Raw genomic sequence first — 22,313 nt, forward strand, 5'->3', positions numbered from 1 at the left:
AGAGTCAAGGCTGCAAGCAGGGGACTCCTATGACCTGATCAACTTCTTATCTGTTTTGACAAGCCACAGCCAAGTGCCCGATATGCAGCTTGAGTTAAGGCATTAATCTAGACTCCTCTAAATGTCAGGGCTTCTGGACAGAGTGGAGATAAATGCCTAAGAGAAACTACATAACCCTGTCAAGTAAAGGCAGGCTGCTATTTGACAATTGCTTGGCCTTTGCAGATATACCTAACATTAAAAAGAAAAGTCACAGGCAAAATCACTAATGGCAAGGGTTTTCAAATGTATTCCTGTCCAACTCTCCCCCCCTCCCACTCCAAGGCTGAGCCTTTGTGTAGTAACTTGTGTCCATCATTATATGCATACCAAATTTCAGCAAGAGGCAAGCACCCCATTCTGGGAATCCCATTTTATTATAACTTCAAAAGGAAGTAGCCAGTGGAAAAGATCCCACTGGAAGGCTAGAATAAAACAATTTATAAAGTACAAAATTAACTTAACCCAGCATCTTTGTTTTTGTTTTGTTTTAAAGGTGAAGTTCAAACTAACTTGTTTAGGTGGCTTTTCCCATGTTACCAGTAATTGGGTAAAATACAGCAGTGGAACCACATCCAAAACTATACTGATTCATTATAATTTAGCTGTAGTATCTTGATAGGTACAACATTTACCATGAGTAACGCTTTACTTGAAGTGTGATCTGTGAAAGATAGGGATACTCTGTATGAAAATGCAAATCCAAAGTGTGTTTCTGGCCTACAAGTCAATATAACATGACGCTGAAGAGCAGCAGCCTATGTACCAATATTACATGATTAAGCAGCAAGTGTTGCTTTGGTTTTCATTAAAAGACTCACAATGGGTGTCATTCAGCAGCCAAATACATGTTTAAATTATTAAAAATTGTTCATTGGACTTAGAAGTCCAATTGTGAAAATGCTGGTTACAAATAAAACAAAAATTTCATAGACTGGATGCTGCTTCCAAAATATACAGTAAGAGACTATGTATGATTGACTCCCTAAGAAAACACTGTTTTTGCATGATGAATGGGAACAGCATGTACCAAGGACCATAATTTGCCTCCTCTGGTTCAAAGGTCTGAGTCAAGCCTCTAATGCTACAAGGACAGCAGGGGAATCTTAAGCAATAACAAGAACCTTGGGATCTCTTTTCAGTATGAAAAATGCATTATCTTCTTGCTCATTCGTAAATGAAAGCATAGGCAGTTTTCTGGAATCTTGACATTAACTGGTTCTTATTGGTGAGCTTTTAATTATACTGTCATTTTAATTATTAACAGCATCTGTAAAGTACAAAATTAACATTCGTGTAACAGCATATATTCAAACAGAAAAAGGGACAGTTCAGTCAGTCCTATGCAGTTTCTCCAGTCTAAGGCTATTGAATTCAGTGGCTTTAGACAGGATTAAAATTGCACAGGATCGCACTGTAAGAGTACCTTAAAGACTAGCAGATTTACTGAGGCATAAACTTTCATGAACCAGAGCCCATTAGTCCATCAAAACTTATGCCACAGTAAATATTGTTTTTAAGATGTTACCAGACTCCTTTGTATTTGCTATAGCACACTCAGCTACTATCCTGGATGCTGCAAGCATTATGTATGTTACATAAAGTGTTGTTATATTGTTTAAACTGAGTTCTCCCTGCCCTGTTCCAGCCCAAACAGTTGACAGTGTTCCAAGTATCTATGTATGTGCAACAATTGGTCTGAAGAATCAAGTGTTCATTAATGAATGGCACATGCAACTGAACTTTATTGTAAACTAGTGTTTATTCCCACCTTTCCCAGAATGTCTCTGTATTAGAAAACCATCACTGGAGATCTACAGTAGGCATGCTTCGAGAATCAAGGCTACTTGCACATCTGCCAAAGGAAGAGAGGTAATCACTGCCTACTATGAAACAGGTTAAAATGGTTATTAGAGGCAAACTCATGGGCTTTTTTTGTTTGGTTTTAATAAAAACTACAAGTAAGTAAAACCAAGGGTTTTAGACACCCTTTAAAGGTAATAAATGTATATGCCTTGTAAGACAGCACAGAGATCAATTACCTTGGCAAAGGACAATATAAAATGGTCCACTATAAAAAGAGCAGCATACATGTAGGGCAGCAGCAGAGTCACAATCAAACCATGAATTGTGCTTCGACATGTGGACAAAATACTTGAGAAAAATTCCAAGAATCTCAGTAGCTGTCTTTGTCTTAGCTTTAGCCTTCCTAATTTTGGACAAAAATTCAAAATAAGAATGATTCAAAATAAGAATCAAGAGGGTGAAGAACAGAGCAACGAGGATGATTAGGGGACTGGAGACTGAGCCCTACGAGGAGACTGAGAGGGGAACATGATTGCTCGTTTAAATATTTGAAAGGCTGTCATTTGGAGGAAGACAAGGAGCTCTTCCAGTTGGCAGCAGAGGATAGGACCTGAAGCAACAGCCCTAAATTACATGCAGGAAGGTACCGGCTGGATATTAGGAAAAACTTGTGCACGGTCAGAGTAGTTCAAAGATGGAATCAGCTGCCTAGGGAGGTGGTGAGAGATGGGCACGAACTGGGAAAAAATGAACCGTGTGGTTTGTGGTGCATTGCATTTCACAAACCATGAACTTTCACGAACCTGCCCCGGTTCATTTGGTTCATGAAAACGTCACATCCAGGTCAGCAAATCATCACTTCTAGGTCAGCAGAAGGTCACTTCTGGGCCAGCAGAAGGCCACTTCCGGGTCAGTAGAAGGTCTTCAGGAAGTCCATCCCCTGTTGCCTAGGAAACTGATTGATCGGTGCCAGGCTGTCTGCAGTGATGAACTAAAAAATGAACCAAATGAACCAGCCTAAAGTTCATGGCAGTTCATCAGAAACGGGCTCTGACAAACCACTGGTTTATGAACAATGAACTGGCCCGGTTCGTCACGAACTTTGGTTCGTATTTCGGTTTGTGCTCATCTCTAGTGGTGAGCTCCCCTTCACTGGCAGTTTTCAAGAAGAGGCTGGATGAATATCTGTCAGAGATGCTTTAGGCTCATCCTGCATTGGGCAGGGGGTTGGACTAGAAGGCCCCTTCCAACTCTCTGATTCTATGACAGTGATTCCAAAACAAGATCTGCTTTCTGTTGAGCTTTCAGTTTTCTCTAACAAGTTATGTTGTAGTCCTGCTCCTATCACAATGCTGCAATCTGGATAAATTTTATCAATGAGAGCATACTTTCCTAATTCATGTAAGCAATTTTAAGAATTTTAAAACACATCCTGCAAACACCAGCTGTGCTAATAGAAGAAGCAGGGTGGTGATTTTGCCCCATTTCCCTTCTGCATTGCAGACCTTTGACTTGCAAGGCTATTAGTGCACATTCAAGTCCCATGACCCCAGGAATCAACTTTCCTAGATGAGAAGAGACTGCTTAAGCGAGGGGAACACATGAAAGATCTGTAACCACCACAGTTTTCTGCTGATAGATTGCTCATTGACTATATGAGGCTAATCACTACACTGTATAGGTTACCTCAGAATGACGGGCTGTTTTTCTTACCTTTCTCCTAAAACAAAAAGAATCAGTACTGGCATGTTCTGTGTTTCACCAAGCAAATATAAGAAATATGTGCTGTGAAATTGCCATACATTTGATATCTGTTCTGCTCAATCCTACTCAATGTTTGACTGTGGTGGAGAAAATTAGAGAAACTGTAAAATAAGGGAAACCCAATAAATCCCATTCCCATCCCACTAACCAGAAGGCTCTCTATTCAATAAAATATTACCACAGGTTTCCAGTACAATATGTAATGAGAAGATTAAATTTTCATGGTGTATTTCACACAGATCCCATGGAATTATTCCTGCTGTAGTGAGGATCATAAGTCTGGGTCCAAGTTTTAGTGGGACGCCAGATAACTCTAATCCTGACACCAGTCCCCATCATTTCCCACCTCCAAGAGTGCAATAATACCCCAAGGAGTTTTCTTCTGAAAACCATATACCTCCCACCACTAGGTGACCCAGAACTGCTACTGGGCCAGATAAAGAGAGGGAAGAGTAAGTACTTGGTATATTCTTAACAGTTTGCAAGGAAGCATGTGTTGATTGATACTACACCACTCCAGAGTGCTTCCTTCCTATCTGAAATTCACTCCAGGCTTCATTAGGTTGTGTCAGGGGAACAAGTCTGGGAGGATTGTGTGGAAAAGTTTAAGGCAGTACTACAGTTGTGCAAAACTGGATCCACTAAATAAAATGAATCACTACAGTAACTGGAGTCATAAAAAATGCAAGATGGGACACATGACTTGAAGACTTTTGAAGACATTGGTATTGAACAATCCCTTGTTTTAAGAATAGCTTACTGTTTCTTTTCTTTTTTTAATTGCAGGCATGATATTGAACAACAGCTGGGCTCTCTGATCTTAGCAACAGACATCAATAGGCAGAATGAATTTCTGACTCGTTTGAAAGCTCATCTCAAAAATCAGGATCTGAGGTTAGAGGAGGCACCAGATCGGCATTTTATGCTTCAGGTAAATGTGTACTCCACAGAAAAGAGAGCAAAAACAGTCCAAGTTCTATGGCGGATGCTTTTTTCACATTAAACCCAAAACACAAATTCTACAACTTGTGTAATATGCTGCTATCTTGCTATCTATTTATTGTTTTGGGAATCTAATAATAAAGACAAGTGCTTGTTGTGAGCAGATTTTTTCATTATCCTAGCTCAGACTGTCAGTTGCAGCTTCTGGAACAGGTATGCTAAATGCTGGATAACTCAGGCAACTTTAGAGTTAAAATAATTATCAATGTAACAGGACAGAAAAGCAGCAAAAAGTTTTTTTTTAATTAAGTACAAGAAATGGGTGGTGGGAGGAGGGAAGTAAAACCAGTTCTAGTTTTGGCCACTCCCCCCCCCCCCCGCCCCAGGGCTTAATTTTCCTAGTGATAAACATCATGTTGCTTGTAGAGAAAAAATATTGAACACTACTTACAGTGGCTCATTCACTATCTTTGTACAGAATCTGCTAACTATCTCCTAGCTTTCAAATATAATACGCATCTCCTTTTTTTACCCTTGGTCTTGTTTTTCATTGTTACCTTTCTTTGGGACTCATCTAGTACAATACTTTGCATTCACAGTGTTTTTTCAAAAGAATCCTCTGAGCATTTACATGGAAACATATAAGAACCTTTCTGAGCCCAAATGTAGGAAACAGACTTTGAAGTAACTGAAGATCCTGCTGATAAGAAAGTTACAGTTCCAATGCATCATTTCCTTATAGAATGATTATAAACAAATCACAAATCTAGCTTTGGATATGAACATAATTCTGCACCTTTCTGTATGAGTCTAGTTATTTTCTAGTCTGCAAGCTGTCACCGCAAATCCAGGGTCAGCAGGCCCAGCCAGATGAGATGCTGAGAGATCCATATATAGAGCTCACCAGTGGCTTAAGCATAGCAGTCATGTTGGGGAAGGGAAGTTAATAATCTCCTCCCCCTATTTATTTCTCCATTTGAAACAGCCGTGTGTAACTACTGTTTGTCCCACTGTGGGAAAATATATAACTTCTATATGTTTGTCACAAGTAGATAGCTCTATGTAGGGTTGCCTGGTTCCCTTACCCTTACAGCAGGCCACTGGGCACAATGATGTCACTTAAGGAAGTGACATTGTTGCAGCTGGTGGGAATGTGTCTGCTGCGCATTGGCCTAGGAGGTTTTTTTTTGCCTTCTGTGCTCCCAGGGCCTTTTCCCCTCACCAGCCAGGTGAGTGGCAGTGCGGGGCAGGGGCTGGGAGTGGGGAATCCCCCGGCCCCTCTGGGGGACCTGGCAGCCCTAGTCAGGCCAGGAAAGCAGTGCAGAATCTGCCCTTCCCCCATTGTCCTAATCCAAATTGGGGTCCCACACATCTGCTAGTAAAAAAAAGAACTGTTCGTGTTTTTTCTAGTGTTGCCTTTAACTACTTACAAACATCAGTTCATATACATTTTTACCTTTGGCATCAAAGCACAGGGCAGGTGAATGGATCACCAAACTGGGCTGAAGTAGGCTCAATTCCAAATATATACCAGTGAAAATATATTACTTCAAAAATGTATATAGATTTTAGTTAAAAAAAATGTATATAAAGTAGGGTTTGTTATGACTGTAACTGAATTGCTCAGATAGGGGAAAGGAAATGAGAATACCTTCATTTCTTTCTCTCCCTAGAATTCAGCTAAGAAATCACTAAAATATATTATACTCATTTTTCATGCTTTCTGGTTTCCATTATGGGAAAGCAACTGATACTGTATTTTATGGAATACAACATTTGAGATGTTATAGGATAACTAGTGAGAGCTGCTGATTCCTTTCCACTCAGTTTGTAGTTTCTTGGAAACAGTCTTTTTAACACCACTGTTTTTTCACTCAGCCATACCAACTATTACTACACAGACTGAGTTGTACGCCAGGAACCATTTTATATCCTGCAGTAAACTTTATGAACTGTACAGAATTAAACCATAATGCTGCATAGTCTTATGCAACCTTTAAAGATTAATAGTTAACTATGAAAGGGATACAGAACACTCCTATAACAACTTAATTGCAAGCTATTAGCCCATCAGTGCAATGCTAGTGTGATGCATTAAGAATGTAAGGTTTTTCTCTTTCAGCTAAGGGCTGCTGTGCCTTTAACAGCTGCCAGCCAGACAACAGCAGATGAATTCCATACTACAAAAGAGCTTCACCTGTGAAATTTCTACTTCTTAGACAACTTACTAAAGGCAGAGGAACTTTGCGGGTGCGGGGCACTTCTGGCTCAACAGCAGGGACAATTTTCCCCACCGCTGTTGGTAGTATTAACCTGTCCCTGATTAATTTTTTAAACTGCTATGTTCCACTTGCAGAGATAACTGTATTAATAAATTGCTTCTTGCTCAGCTGTTCTTCAGAAGGTAATGCCAAAACCAAATATCATTCAAATTGTTTATTCGAGCAGCACTACAGAAATTAGCAGGATTTTTGGAATAAGGTTGTGCCATCATTATTAATCTGAAAGATACCTTTTTGCTGGTTGGCTGTTTAACTAAAGGAACAACCCTAAAAGATACCTTCCAGCCCAAAGAGCTTTTGGCATCAAAAAGCCTAAGTAATAATTTTGTTTCAAATGGAACATCCATTTGCAAACTACTTAACGTATTTGCTCATGTAGAAGAGGCAGGAAGAAAGGATTGCACAGTAGATGCTGTTTCTTCAAGAAAGTAATACATCGACTTCTCTTTACTCTATATATCGTCGAAGGCTTTCACGGCCATGGTTGTTGTGGATTTTCCGGGCTGTATAGCCGTGGTCTTGGCATTGTAGTTCCTGACGTCAGGAACTACACTGCCAAGACCACGGCTATACAGCCCGGAAAATCCACAACAACCATCGTTCTCTTTACTCTGTCTCCAGCCTCTTTCAGCCTGCCCTTATTTTCCATTAAATATTAGTAGTTCATGGTCCCATGGCATAAGCATGTGTGATGGATTCAGCTTCAAAAGCTGGGATTGCCGGACAGTAAAGAGGATGATTGACATGCCCCCCCCCCTTTGTGGCTAACCTGAAATGGCAGTTGGTGATAGAATGTTGAGGGGCTGACAGTTGGAATAAACTGACGAGTGAAAGGAGTTGGAGTCGGGCTTCTGACCAGAGAGGGTCAGCCAGAGAGTCCTCTGTGTGAGGAAGGAAGGGAAGGAGTTCCCTTAAAAGTGAAATCAGTACATTCCTGAAGCACTTATAGTCCTTGGACTAAAGTGGGAAAGACAGTATTAACTCTTGCATAGACACAAGAGATCTGGGAACTATAGTGGACCAAGGTAGTGGGTAGAAAGGAGTCTCCTCTTCGGCACCAGGAACAGGGTTATAGCTCATAACTATAACGCCTGCCCAGTATCTTGTAAGGATTTGACTCAGTGAAGTACCCTAAGGTCTGGAGAGGAGGGGAAGTCATGCTGTGTCTGTGTGTTAAAAGTGGAGCATTTGTGAAGCAGTGCCAACCTCTGAAAGAACTCACTTAAACATCTTTAAGTCTAATAACATCAACATCTCTCAAAGAAGCCAGCAACTTAGAATCATACCAAGTGTTTTGTGCCTCACACCAGTGAAGTTTCTGTACAAAAACCTTTCCATTACTTCAGTTCAAACACCTGCCTACCTCCCTTCTTACGTTACCTACTTGTAAATAAACCTTCTGTTACACTTTGAATCTCCCCAAGCCTTGTGTGCCAGTTTCTGTTTAAGGGAAGCGCAACCCCCTGATCTTTCCCCTATTTAGACTTGGCTGAGTAACCATGTTACTTATATGTATTGAAGGGTGGGACAAGAAAGAAAGTTGAAGCTTAATATCAACCACACCACTTAAGGCTTCCCAGCCCAGTATTCAGCTTCATAGGCTTTGAGAGGAGAAGTTTTACCTCAGGGTAGGGGAAGGTCAGCCCAAGCCTGAGACGAGAGTTTGTGACAGCATGTTTGCATGAACAATCAAGAAAAACAATGACTTAATAAAGCCCAGACAGAAGATGTGATCAGTAGGACTGTTAGTCATCAATGCTGCAGCAAGAATGTTGATTGAAATGGTCATAAGGATATCTACACTGGCTCCCAGTCATTTTGGGGCCTAATTCAAGGTATTGGTGTTGACCTTTAAAGCTCTATATGGCTTGGGGACAACATACCTAAAGTACTGCATACCCCCATATGAACCTACCCAACCATTGTAGTAATCTTCAGAGGTTCTTATTCTGGTACCATTGCCATTTGAGGCTACATGGGTGGTAATCCAAGAAAGGGCCACCTTCATCATGGCACCAAAATGATGCAGTTCTCTCGCCAGACATTCATCGGTCACCCTTTGTATTGTCTTCTGCCAGCAGGTGAAGATTAGTTTTGTTTGGCATTCCCACACTGCCTCCCTCGCTTGTTATGTATTTTAATTGTTTGTGTGTTTTGTTTAATAGTTATATATGCGTGTATTTTTAAAAGCATATTTTAATATTTTTTATTTTTTTGCAGCCTTGGGGACCCAATTTTTTTTTAATTTACAAAATAAAATAATACTCAAAGAAAGCACATGCCACAACAAAGTAATGCCCAAGTATTCTTCCTTAAACCCTGGATCTCTTTGTCCAACTCCTAGGTCTCCTTATAGACTTCTAAGTAAATATCATCAGAGTGCCAAAATCATAACGTCAACCGAATCTGTAATCAATCTTTTCTTAGTTTGTTGGCTACTTCTGTAGCCCTCCCCCAGCAAAACTGCATCATAAAACTCAGGCATTCTTGAATGCGCTGCTTCTGTTGTTATCACTACAAAGAAAGCACAGAGTCTCTTTTTAATTTGGAGTCTTGAGCTCTGAAACAACACTTGGTGAATCAAGAGGAATGTTGGACATTAATGTTGAAGAACATGTTACCACCATCTTGGAGAGAAGCTGGAACTATTTTGATAACGAAAGAGACTCTCCTAATAAATTTCTTCTAATATGATTATATCAGGATTTTGAAGCTGTTAACCAGCATCATCCAAGAAACAAACAAAATGTATGCTAAGATATATAGAAAGTAAGTTTTTTGGTAGGATAACAGCTGAATAAAGTAAGGAATTTTTTTAGACAGAGAGAGCTTTTGACTGAGTTGAAGAGCCCTTTAATATAGTTTATAGAGAGCCATTTTGGTGTAGTGGTTAAGAGCGGAAGGACTCTAATCTGGAGAACTGGTTTTGATTCCCAACTCCTCCACTTGAAGCCACCTGAGTGACCTTGAGTTAGTCAGAGCTCTCTCAGCCCTACTCATCTCACAGGGTAATTGTTGTGAGGATAATAATAAGACACTTTGTAAACTGCTCTGTGTGGCATTCAGTTGTCTTGAAGCGCAGTATATAAATCAAATTTTGTTGTTGTTAAAATTAATTATATATTTTTTAATTGAGAGTTTATGGACATCTATATGAAGATTTGAAAATGGGATTATTTATGACTTTAATGAACAACTTCTGAAATTAAAATATTAACCATTAATGGGAAGAATTTGGATCTGTAGCAGAATTTTCATATACCTAACTTGGAAATATTGCATTAGTAAAAAATGTTATAGTCACTCCATTTTTTTAAACGACAGGAACATGACAACAACAAGGTTTTAAACTCATCAGAATAGCAAATTAGATGGGGAAGCTTTGCTTCCACAGCCTATCTGGCTGCCTGGATCCATGCCATGGTAACATAGAGACTTGACTACCATAATGGACCCTACGTAGGTCTCCCCTCAAAATTGACTCAGATATTCCAGTTGGAGCAGAACACCACAGCTCAATTATTATCAGGAGCTAGGCACATTACTCCTATCTTGCAGTCACTCCATTGGCTATCAGTTATTGGGTTCAATTCAAGGTTTTGGCTATCACATATGAAGGCTTTCATGTCCTTGGTCCTTCATATCTGCGGGAGTGCCTCTTTCCCTATGCTCTACCATGGCAGCTTTGCTCATCTGTACTGGGCCTTTTACAGGTGCCACCTTGCAAATGCGCATTCTCTGTAATAGTCCCCACTATATGGAATGGTCTGCCTGAATGAGGTGAGGAAAGCTCCCACTCTCCTAGCTTTCTGGAAATTTTACAAAACCGTACAAGGGCTCTTTTACACAGGTAATAGGGCTGTGCTGTTAAAATGAGTCAGAGAGATGCATTGGTACAGGGATAGGGACTGTAAACTATACTACTGTATACTGTCTGTTGCTGTAATTATGCTCCTACTGGATAGTTCTGCACTGTTTAATATGTTATATCAATCTGCCTGTTTTGTTTCAGCATTGTTTTTCAGTTCTGTATTGGGTTTTTGCTTCTTTTCAAATTTCTGCTATCCTTACCCTATTGTATTATTTATTGAATGTCCCAGCCAATGTTTGTATTGACTTATACTATGTAATTCGCCTTGAATGCCAGTGAAAAGGTGGACTATAAATAATGTAAATAAATATCACACATTAGTTAGCAACGATTTGCTGGATAAAACATGATTCCAATTGATTAGAACCAGAAAATGTTTTGTGGAAACAAATTTAACATTTTTGCCCTGGGTTGTAAGAATCAGAATTTGGATCCAACAAAAATTTCTGCTGATAAAGAAGGTGCCTCCTGCAGTAGGGGAAGAGTGAAAGTCCCTTTTGTCAGCATAGATTTTGTACAGGATCCTTCTGTAAGAGATTTTACCATTTTTTGTTGTTAAATGATTGAAAATTTGGAATTGAATTAAAAGAATTTATTCATATATGAGCATAATGAAGTTATTCTTAACACAAAGAAAATTAAGGTAATGTAAAATTAAAAGGGTAATTATCTATTCATATGATTTAAACACGTTTTCATAGGTATTTCCAAAACTAGGAACTAGTGAAGGCAGTTTAATACAAGTCTAAAACCAGCAACTGCTCTAAATAATTAGGACATGTACAATTAACCAACTAAAGTCAAAGAGCAAAAAATAGTTAACTACTAGCAGCAGCTAGATTCTGTTGTGACAAGGGAGAAGAAAGGATGAGGAAAGAAGTTGAGGTATACTCATGGAAATAAACATTATTTCCGTAAATCCAGAAAACAGTAATAATAAAGGGATTAGTCAGTGGTATAACACTCACTGGAAAATTTTAAGTGATGTGTGAGAAAATCTGCTGATGGCATAAGAATGCCAATGATGACCTTTATCACATATGGTGGACTTTCCCAAATATCAAGATGTTTGGGGGAAATGGTCTGATTTTTCCCCCATGAAGGCAATAGGTATCAAGGGTCATAGGGACCCTGGTTATTTTTATAGTCTGTTATTTGAATAGGTTGGATATGATATCTGAGATAGAATTGGTTCTATTTGTATTGATTGCAAAAAGCTAAATGCTAAATGCAGAAGGACTTCTCTGTCTGAAAATGTTTAGTTAGCCCATGTCAAGCTAATTAATTTATTGTATGCTAGCTTGATACCTGTCCTTCATCACGGTATTTAACTACTTTCCACAGCTGACCAATCAGAGAGAGGGGCGTGCAAGCAAGCAGGAGACTGCCAGCCACAGGAAAGCCAGGCCCCACAGGGGAATTGGCAACCCTAGTGAACTTTAGGACACATTCAATGACTCCCAATAGCAACTGCATACTGTTTAGAATGTGGGGAGTGAGGATCAATCAGGCTGCATATGCAAATGACATCTGTGTTCCAACTGTCTCAGGGGCAGGGGGATGAGGTGTGGAATGTTGTGAGCCCCAATCAGCCAGCATATGCAAAGGCTGGCCCAATCAGGGAAGAGTAGCCGAACTGGCAGTGAACAGGGGCGCAAGCAGGCAGCAGCCTGCCAGCCATACAGGGAAGCTGTATCCCTTTGGGAAAACACATTTTACCCCTTCTTACCTCCTTAGGGGGTGAACTTAAAATCCCTTCTTAGTGGGTGTTTATATCATAAAAGGAATGTTCTCCCCAAATTTCACATTTCTAGGTCCAGGGGTTTTGGCTGGGTGTTGATGAGTCAGTCAGGACATTTGTCTTTATAGATAGATAGATAGATAGATAGATAGATAGATAGATAGATAGATAGATAGATAGATAGATAGATAGATAGATAGATAGATAGATAGATAGATAGATAGATAGATAGATCATTACTTAGACTACATTTGCATTATATCTTCAGTTTATAGGTACTGACAGATCTCAAGGTACTTCTTCAACATTGCTTTTGACATTGTGGGTGTCTATTTCAGTTGTAGTGAGTTTTGTCTCCTTTTTCTTTGTATTAGAATTTTTGCAAAGTGTAGTATAAAGAGGATAATGCTTTAGTGCAGTGTGGTATTACAGGACTGAACAATTCTTGTTTCAAAGATGGCAGTGACAATTCTTAATGCAACATCAAGTTTGTGGCACATGGTATTCCAAGACCTGTAAAACACAATATATTTTGCTCACAATTCATACCATGTTGCCCTTTCTTTTCAGATTGCACTCAAGTGTGCAGACATCTGCAATCCTTGCCGACTCTGGGAGATGAGCAAACAGTGGAGTGAAAGAGTTTGTGAGGAATTCTATAGGCAAGGTCAGCAGGCTAATAGACTTTCACCTTGTGCTCTGAGACACTAAATCCATCTATTGTTAATCTGAAGTGGTAGTTTTCTCCAACCAATTCTGCCTCTTTGCATGTTCATTTGAAATCTTCATTTATAAAAGATGATTGAAAAAGGTTGTGGTTGAAGAGCAAAAGCAAGTTAATGCATTCATAGCTATTTAATTGGCCTAACTAACCTTGTACAACAATGCTAATAAACCAGCATAAAAAGTAGGAAACTGTGTTGGACTTCTTTCAAGTATGTAGAACTCGCAAAACATTAACTCCCCCTGTTCCAATACCAATGACAGCATAAGAAAATAAGAGCAGCTGTGCTGCATCATATCACTGGTCCATCTACTCCAGCATCCTGCCACACAGTGGCTATTTAGATGCCCCAGAAGGTAGGGAGGCCAAAGCCTCACTTGGTTGTTGCTCTCACAACAGGAATGTCCTGGTTCGTACCTTTCATGCCATAAATGGAGACGGGACAGGAAGGCCCACTTCCACCCATATTGTCCAGCCCATCAGTTAAAAAGTCCTGTTCTCTCTGCCTTCAAAGGTGAGGCGGGTGGTGATCAGAGACAGCTTTTTCAGTGGTGGTGCCTCACTTTTGGAATGCTTTCCTCCATAAGACTTGCCTGATGTCCAATTTACTTTCATTTAGGAATCATGCTTTTTTTTTAATCCAGACTTTTAACTAAAGTTCTATCATTTAAATGTTTATGGTTGTCTTCTGGCAATTTTATTTTCTGCATTTTAAACTGTGCAGTGATGTATATTTATGCTGCTGTTACGGCATTGTTTAACAGAATCAGCATTTTAATGGCTGTGCTGTAATGATAGTGTCTTATATTAGTTGTAAGCTGCCCTAAGCAAGTCTCTAGAGAGGTGGCATATAAATTTTCTAAATTGATAAATATGTTGTAATAACATCTAAGGGCAGCATAAACCTGTTTAGCTCAGCAAGTTAACATCCATTTTCTATTAACTGCAAACCTCTGTTTCTCTCCCCATTGTGAGGAATCATCTTGAGAGTTCAGAGTTGTAAATTACTAATGTGCATGAGAAGTGCATGCCAATGGGATGCCAGAAAGTCATGTATTTTGACACCTCTTATTCATTGATTACATAGTCCCGAAGTGTTCAAATAGGTATTGCAAACAATTTAACAACATATAATTTAGTACAAGTCAAACACCAATGTAAAACATCAACAAAATGTTGGTCATCATCTTGAGAGCCATGTGGCTGGCATGCCACCTGTGGCTCTTCTGAGCATCTTTCCAAAATGTACCAGGAAAGTGGGCAAGACTGTTGCCTGGGGGAGCTTGTGGTTGCTAAGACTGAAGGATGGGTATAGATCAAGATGGGTAGCCATGTTAGTCTGCCTATAGCAGTAGAAAACTGCAAGAGTCCAGTAGCACAAACAACATTTGTAGTAGGGTATAAGCTTTTGTGAGCCACAGCTTACTTCTTCAGAAAGCTCATACCCTACCACAAATTTTGTTAGTCTTATAGGTGCTATGGCTATCTTGCTCTTTTCTACTGGAGGATGAGTAAGCTGTGATCCTTTCTGAGGAGCAGGCCTTGTGCCAGGGATGGAATGGCTCATCTTGTTCAACCCCCACCCACCTCCCATTCTTTGCAGCCTGTGCTTTCATCTCAATACCTGGGTACTTGCAGGGAGGAGAGCAAGCTGGCTGCAGAAAAAGAGACAGGATACATCAAGTATCACCACCATAGCAGCCACACAGGAAAAGTGGCCACAATGAGGTTGAGGTGGCTTTATTCCTCTTTCTTCATTACCAGCTTGCTCTGCTTTTGGTACCATGGCAATCTGACTTTTCCACCTGAGTGAGCTGCTGTTACTTATACTGAGAGGAGAGCAAGAAGGAAGGGAGGGGAGTAAAGGGTCTATGGGCTTCTTGTAAGGGAGGCTTCATAACACTTACTGCTGCTCAAAGAAGGCTTCTGCAGTGGGGAGCCCAAGTACCCTTTATCTCTTTGTTTTCTCCCTGGCATGTGGCAGAGCAGCCTGGTCCATCTTGTGCTCAGCTAGTCTGTGGTCCTTATGCCAAGAAGGCAGCAAAATTGGCACAGGTTCAACAGTGGTGGGGAGAGACAAACCTACAGGCTCAGAGTTACTCTAGTCGTTTAAAAGATTATAATTATATATTTAATATTAATGATTATATCTTTAATATTATTGTATATGTGTGTTTGTTGGGATGTCACCAAGGGCACACAGTAATCATTGGTTCTTTTGGTTGATGGTAAATGAGAATGTGGCTCTCCACAAGCCACAGAATGAGTACCACTGTTATAAAAAAGCAAAATCTAAGTAACCTTTAGAAAGTACAAGATGGGTAGCTGTGTTAGTCCATCTGTAGCAGTGGAAAAGAGCAGGAGTCCAGTAGCAACTATGAGACGAACAAAATTACTGGTGTTGTATGAGCTTTGGTGAGTCACAGCACAGTTCTTCAGTATCTGAAGAAGTGAGCTGTGGCTCACAAAAGCTCATACTCTACCACTAATTTTGTTAGTCTTATAGGTGCTACTGCTGCTCTTTTCCACTGCTTTAGAAAGTAGTGTGAGCATTGTTTAGGTGAAGGAACACTACCCTAGTGTCTTTATTTTCAGTTTCCTTTTAAACCCCCAACATCCATATCCATATCACCTAGCATATCAAAACATATTTCCATTCAGTTCTTCCACTCAAAACCCAATACAATTGCATATACACAAAGAACAGATACATCTTCAAAATAAGCAGTAAATTGTTTTCCTCCTTTTTGTTAGGTGACCTGGAGCAGAAATTTGATCTGGAAATAAGTCCTCTTTGTAATCAGCAAAAAGACACAATCCCTAGTATACAAATTGGTGAGTATACGTTCAAACATCAAACTACATTATCGACTTAAAAGTAACCCCAATTGAGATTATTTGAACAATGTAAAATCAGTTTTGCAAACAACCCTGGAAACAATTCTAGCCTGAGTATAACAAAGAACTTGAGAACAAAGTAGCCTCTTTAGTTTATCTTTCAGACCCATGATCTGGTACAATGTCAGGTGAGCTGGAGTCAAGAGTTTAAATGCCATCAGTGATGTGATGTGGAAAATGATGATAATGTTTTTATGTGGGAAATATTCTGCCCTACATATAAAATAGTCTGTTTATCTATAATTATCAGGGCTGTTGTGCCACAAATCAATCATGTTAGAAAATCTAAAAGTGGGATATGAAGCATGGACAAACTCTAGTGCTTATATATGATCCAGGCGTGTTCAAGGTATATTTGTTTGGTTTTGCTAGGAAAAAATAAATTTTACTAAAATTATTTAAACATTTAAATTATTTATTTGGATCAGAAAACTTTGCCACTCAGATTTTCCTGGAAGACCCACATTGCAACTGAAACTAAAACAAGATCTCAGACACTTCTAAAGCTGGAAACAGACAATAGTTTGAGAGAGGGACTTCAGTTCTCATGAGGTTCACATTCTTTCATTTGTTTCATCGTTACCTCTGGAGAAGCAGTTTTACAAGGCTGAGACAGCACAAAAATAAGAAAAACCTGTTTAAACAAGTGTAACAAGTGTTTCGTAAGACCACTCAGTTCCAGAAGAGGCTCCTTCCTTACTTTCTGCAAAATACACCAGAATGAAATACTGAACAAATAAAACTTGTGTTTACAAAGACATGGATAAAAATATGGTTATTTGCTAGGAGGCCTCTAGTCTACAGTTTTCTCACACCTCTGAACAGTCTCAACTAACACTGACCCAAGCTGGTTAGCTGTCTCTTATTTTCAAACTCAGACAGTAATGCATTGATAAGAAAGTACTGGGGCCATTCTTCCTAAAACAGAAAACATTGCAAACATGTGGAGAAGAATTATCTTTCCATATCCAAAACTAAGGACATGCGTTTTCTCTAAAGGGAGATTGTATGTAAGTTCTGCCTCTCTCTCTCTCTCTCTCTCTCTCTCTCTCTCTCTCACACACACACACACACACACACACACACACAGAGAGAGAGAGAGAGAGAGAGAGAGAGAGAGAGAGAGAGAGTTCTGGATATTTTAAAGTCAGAGATCAGAAACTGTAGGTCCCTAACTTTGCTGTGTTTCAGCCTTCCGAAGCACATGATATTTTTGAGAAAGGGGGCAGGGAGACAGGATCAGAACCCCACTCCCAAAATACCCTTGTTAAGTAGGAGTTGCCTTCCAGCCCCCCCCCCAAAAAAAACTTTGCTATGACTTTGCAAGTATGGCAGACAGCAACATTTCCAGGGCTAGGTGATCTGAGGCTGACTCCGTGACTGGAGGATCAGCTGGCAGTAGGCTTCCAATTTCCCCTCCCAAATTGCTGTCTCTTATCAAGGCTGAGACACAGCAAAGTTTCCCAGAATGGAAACTTGAAGCAGATTTCTAGCCAATCCCCTGATCAGCTGGGAGACAGCTTTTGAACAACCTGTTTGACAGTCCTTCTCACTGTTCTGCCTGATTTGTTCATCTCACAATCTAATCGTAAGTATTGGACACAGTAAGTTTGACTGCCAAAGAGGTTCACTGCAAAATTTTCAGGATCCATACTTAGAACCTCAATAGGCCATTTGCACAGGCCTTTAAGTCTAGTCAGTGAGTTAAAGTACAAAACCCAAGTTGTAATTTCTCTGACTATTAATCTATTTGTTTTCTGAACAATCCATTTTTTAAAAATAAACGGTTTTCTGATGTGCTTTCCAAATAAACAGAGCAGTTATAATTTGAGATATCCTGCCAATTGTTCAGAATTAAGAAACTTATTCTCAAAAGAAGAATTTATGCTTTTCTCTGAGCCTTAGAAAACATGAAGCTGGTCCAGCAAAGATCAAATGATGATTCTAGTGTCTTGTTTTCCTTTGGGCCATTAAAGCTAACCTTAGCCTCAAAATCAAATTCAGCTTTTCTAATGTAACTTAATAATAAGCCTAACAGTGAATGAACTCAAAGTAATTTATAGCCCAGTGTTAAAGGTTGCTGGTCTCCTTCGCACATTAAGAAAATATAAGTTCCTGTTTACTCAACAAAAGCAATCATCACTATATGTAGAGAAATAGATGTACAAAATCATTACAGCACAAGAATTTCAGAGACAGAAATGTTAATGAAAGAGGCATTTGTGTTCAAGTAGAATCATGTTATGGAGAGTTTACATAATTCTACATAATATTGCAGAGACACCATTATTAGATATAAGCTTGCTTTGGTAAGCACATAGAGATGCCCCCTATATTGTTCAAATTATCACAGGGAGGCGAGACAGTCGAACCACCACCACCTCTTCTTATGACTGATACAACTCCATTTGTTTAATAACCCACCTTTCTCACTGAGACTCAAGGCAGAGTATACAATGTAAGTTAATGCAATCAACAGGATGAGACATCTAATAAGCAAAGTGATAGAGCAAGGTTATCCTTATCCTATTAAATTTAAAACCAAGCAGAGTATTAAATATGCTGTTACATAATGCAGGAAATGATATAAATATAGAACGATACAGAGAAAATAGTCTAATACATACAGCAAACAAATCTGTCCACCTGGATTCATGCCACAGTAACTTCAAGACTAGACCACTATAATGCACTCTACATAAGACTTCCCTCAGTGTTGACTAGGAGACTCCAGTTGGTGCAGAATGTTGTAGCTTGTTTATTCTCAGGAGCTAGGCGGGACATACGTATTACTCCCATTCTGCAATCTATTGGCTTCCCATCAGTTACTGGGCTCAACTCAAGGTCATGACTATAAATTCAAAGCCCTTCATGGCCTTGGCCCCTCATATCTGCACAACTGCCTCTCTCCCTATGTTCTGCCACAGCAGCTTCACTTATCTGAACAGGGCTTCTGCAGATACCCCTCTGCAGTTGGGCTAAATCAACAGCTGCCCACACATCTGCATTCTCTGTGGTAGCCCCCACCTTGTGGAATGACCTGTCTGAGGAGGTCAGGAAAGCTCCTACTCTCCCGACATTCCACAAACTATGCAAAACTGAATTATTCAGGAGGGTTTTCTACTCAGATTATAGGGTTGTGCCATAAGAGAAAGCTCAGAGAGATGCCTTGATAGAGGCAGAGGCAGGGACTATACACTACACTATTGGGCACTGTCTGCTGGTGTAGATAAGTACATACTAGGGAGTTTCCATGTTGTTAAACGTGACATGTAAATTAGTTACGTTTTGTTTCACAAAGATTTAATCTTTCTGCTCAGTTTTATGCTTGCTTTTGAAGTTTCTACTACCATTACCCTATTGTATCACTTTCACTGAATGTCCTAATTGTTCATTATTGTATTTTGCTCAGTGGATGACCTGGTTATTGATTATATTTTATTTCAATTGCACTGCGTAATCTGCCTTAGATTTCAGTGAAAAAGGTGGTCTACAAATAAATAAATAAATAAATACTGAACACAGTGATATAGTTCACAGTCCCATTCCCTTTTTCAAAAGCACCTTATTGAAGCATTTTGTTATAATATAGCCATATTAGCTTTATTAAAACATACTTCTGAAGAATTCTGTTCTGCATAGTTTGCAGAATGCCAAGCATTGGGATCTTCTTGATCATCTCAGGCAAGCCATTCTGCAACAGGGAATGCCCATGTATGGGCAGCTGTTGATCTTGTCAAGACAGGTGGTACTGCAGATATTAGGGTCCAAGGACATAAAGGGCTTTGTATGGGATAGCTGGTGCTGTGAACTGAACCCAATAACTTTTATGTTGCATTGAGCCCCAAGTTTCTGCTAACCTCATTTTTGATACTTGCAAAAGTGTGGTCCCCCCCCCCAATTCATTCATTTTGGTACTTTAAGCAGCTGAGTCAGCTGTAGATATGTGTGGCTGTAGTAACTTGGCTGATAGTACCTTCTATAAAATGACAATAGTATTGTCATGAGAGCTATTTTTACACCTACTATATGTTAGTAAGACCATAAATGTTCAGAGAAACACAAAACTATTATTGAAGATGTAAAAGAGTAAGAATTGCATACTAGTTTTATAACTTTAGATTTTTGAGTTTCTTGGAGAGGGAACAAAACCAAATATGGTGGTAATGGCAACAGAAATAAAATTAGGAAATTACAAGATACTAGTATCCCAAGAAACCAATCTTCCATTGTTTTTAGAATTCAAAACAATGAATAGGTAGGAATCTGGCCAAAAATGCAAACTTTGTTGAAATCAGTTAGCTTAAACATGCTTAACCCTGGGTTATGTTCTATATGCTTTATATTAATATATCTAATTTTAACACAGCACCTTCTGTGGATACTTAAAATCTGGAGATTAGGGCCATTAACAGACAACCTAAGAAAATCCCAAATTTGCAGAAAAATCTGAAACCTAAAAACAAAATGCTGGAGAACTACACCCCCCACCCCCCAGAATAGAAACCTTTTCTGTAGTTTTAAGAACTAAATGCCCTTCCAGTAGTTATTATGGCTATTTCTAGGCAACCACAACATTATTGCCAGTGTTTAAATTGTGGTTTCTATGAACAGGGGGAAGAGGCAGGGCCCTTTCTAGGGCTGTTTTGGTCTTTGAGGGAGGACTCATTGGGGTGAGTCCTGCCAGCAACCACCTTGGTACAACCTGACTTGCATGACTCACCCAGGCCCAGCTACTGGCTACTGTTCCAACAGCAGCCATGCCACGCCACAAAGGCCAGTATGATATAGTGTTAAGAATGACAGGCTAGGATTTGGGAAACCCAGTTTTGAATCCCCACTTTTCCATGAAAGCTTGGTGGCTGACACTGGGCTAGTCTCTTCTCTCAGTCTGATCTACCTCACAGGGGCTGTTGAGAGGATAAAGTGGAGAACAGGAGAATGTTGTAAGCTGAGTTCCCATTGGGCAGAAAGTTAGTGTATAAATGAAGTAAATAAATTATATAGCTGAATACTGGGGTAGTCAGATAAAAGAAGGGCTGGTTGGTGAGTGGGAAGAAGAGAAGGAAGCAGGGAAAGAGGAGAGGATGCCAGAAGACAAAGAGAAAATAGTGTTGGGAAAGAAATACAGGAGGAAATTAGGTGACACCTCTGCACCCCTACAAGTCCTTGCAGGTTTCCCATTTGTCAGTATATCGGTCAACATGGCCCCAACATGGCCCCAGTATATCTGTCAACATGGCCCCAACATGGCCCCAGTATATCTGTCAACATGGCCCCAACTGTAGATATCTGTGGATATTGCAGCCATGGAAAGATTTTTCTACAAACCTGAGAAAAGCCCCAAGTTGTTTCCCAAGTCCAGAAACAACCCCCCCCCCCAAAAAGAGCACTAATCCTTCTCCCAAATGATAGACACAATACCTGTAGCTTGCAACCTTTGTCAGGTTCTGCCATGGGCACTGCCCTCTGAGACGCCAGCATGCCTGACTTCAGCCTTAAAGGACCTTCAGGGAATATGCGGGATCCCATTCTGTGGAAAGGGGGGGGTATACCTCACCCTCACACCCTCTCAGTCCACTCGCAGGTCCCTTCAACCTGACATAGTCCTGGATGCCTTCCATGACAGCTGTCTCCACCCAGCTGTCTGTCTTACTCCTTCTCTTCCTCTTCTTACCTCCACACCGCTGCTCTCGCTCTCCACCTCATCCCACCCCTACACAACCCACCACGCCCTGTGGGTGGATTCTCCTTATATACTTTCCCCTATTCCCAGCTCCACCTGCCAGCCACGCCCCTCTCTGCACTCTAGCCCCGGCCCTTTTTGTCTCAGGTAGCCACACCTGGGTTTTCTCTGCTGGCTGCCCCGACCAGCCACAGCTGTGCTTTCCTGGCTGCCTGCCAAGCTTTTCCTGCTGAGTGCCTCTGGTCGCTACACCTAGGGTTGCTTTGCTCCCAGCTTCTGGTCCTGGCTAATCCCCTCTAGCTTGCCTGGAGGCTGGGGCGTGGTCCTGAGCTGCCTTTGCTGTTGCTTTTCCTCCCCTGCCGGTAAGGTTGCTGGCTGGCTGCCCCCGCTCCCTGTACCTTCTCCCTCAGGTCTATTTCCCTCCTGATGGTCCTCCTCACTCTCCCTGCCTGGCCCCCTGGCCCCCCACTGGAGAGTGGGGCTAGCTGGCTTCCACCTGCCCTGCCTGACCCTCTGGGGCTTGGGAGCTGCTCTGCCCTCATGTGGCTGGGGTGCCTATT

General features: G+C 40.5%; 1 protein-coding gene across 3 annotated transcripts in view; it reads left to right on the forward strand.

Annotated features, from left to right (window-relative positions):
* Nucleotides 1-22,313, forward strand: part of PDE7B (phosphodiesterase 7B) — a 302,170-nt gene that overhangs the window by 273,442 nt on the left and 6,415 nt on the right. For all 3 annotated transcript variants that reach the window (XM_054981714.1, XM_054981705.1, XM_054981697.1), the window contains 4 exons: nucleotides 1,820-1,911; nucleotides 4,396-4,540; nucleotides 13,016-13,112; nucleotides 15,924-16,004. In XM_054981714.1, the coding sequence (XP_054837689.1) occupies nucleotides 1,820-1,911; nucleotides 4,396-4,540; nucleotides 13,016-13,112; nucleotides 15,924-16,004 (415 nt within the window). The remainder of the gene's footprint in view (nucleotides 1-1,819; nucleotides 1,912-4,395; nucleotides 4,541-13,015; nucleotides 13,113-15,923; nucleotides 16,005-22,313) is intronic.

Source organism: Eublepharis macularius, chromosome 1 (assembly GCF_028583425.1).
Source record: "Eublepharis macularius isolate TG4126 chromosome 1, MPM_Emac_v1.0, whole genome shotgun sequence".
Classification (NCBI taxonomy): domain Eukaryota; kingdom Metazoa; phylum Chordata; class Lepidosauria; order Squamata; family Eublepharidae; genus Eublepharis; species Eublepharis macularius.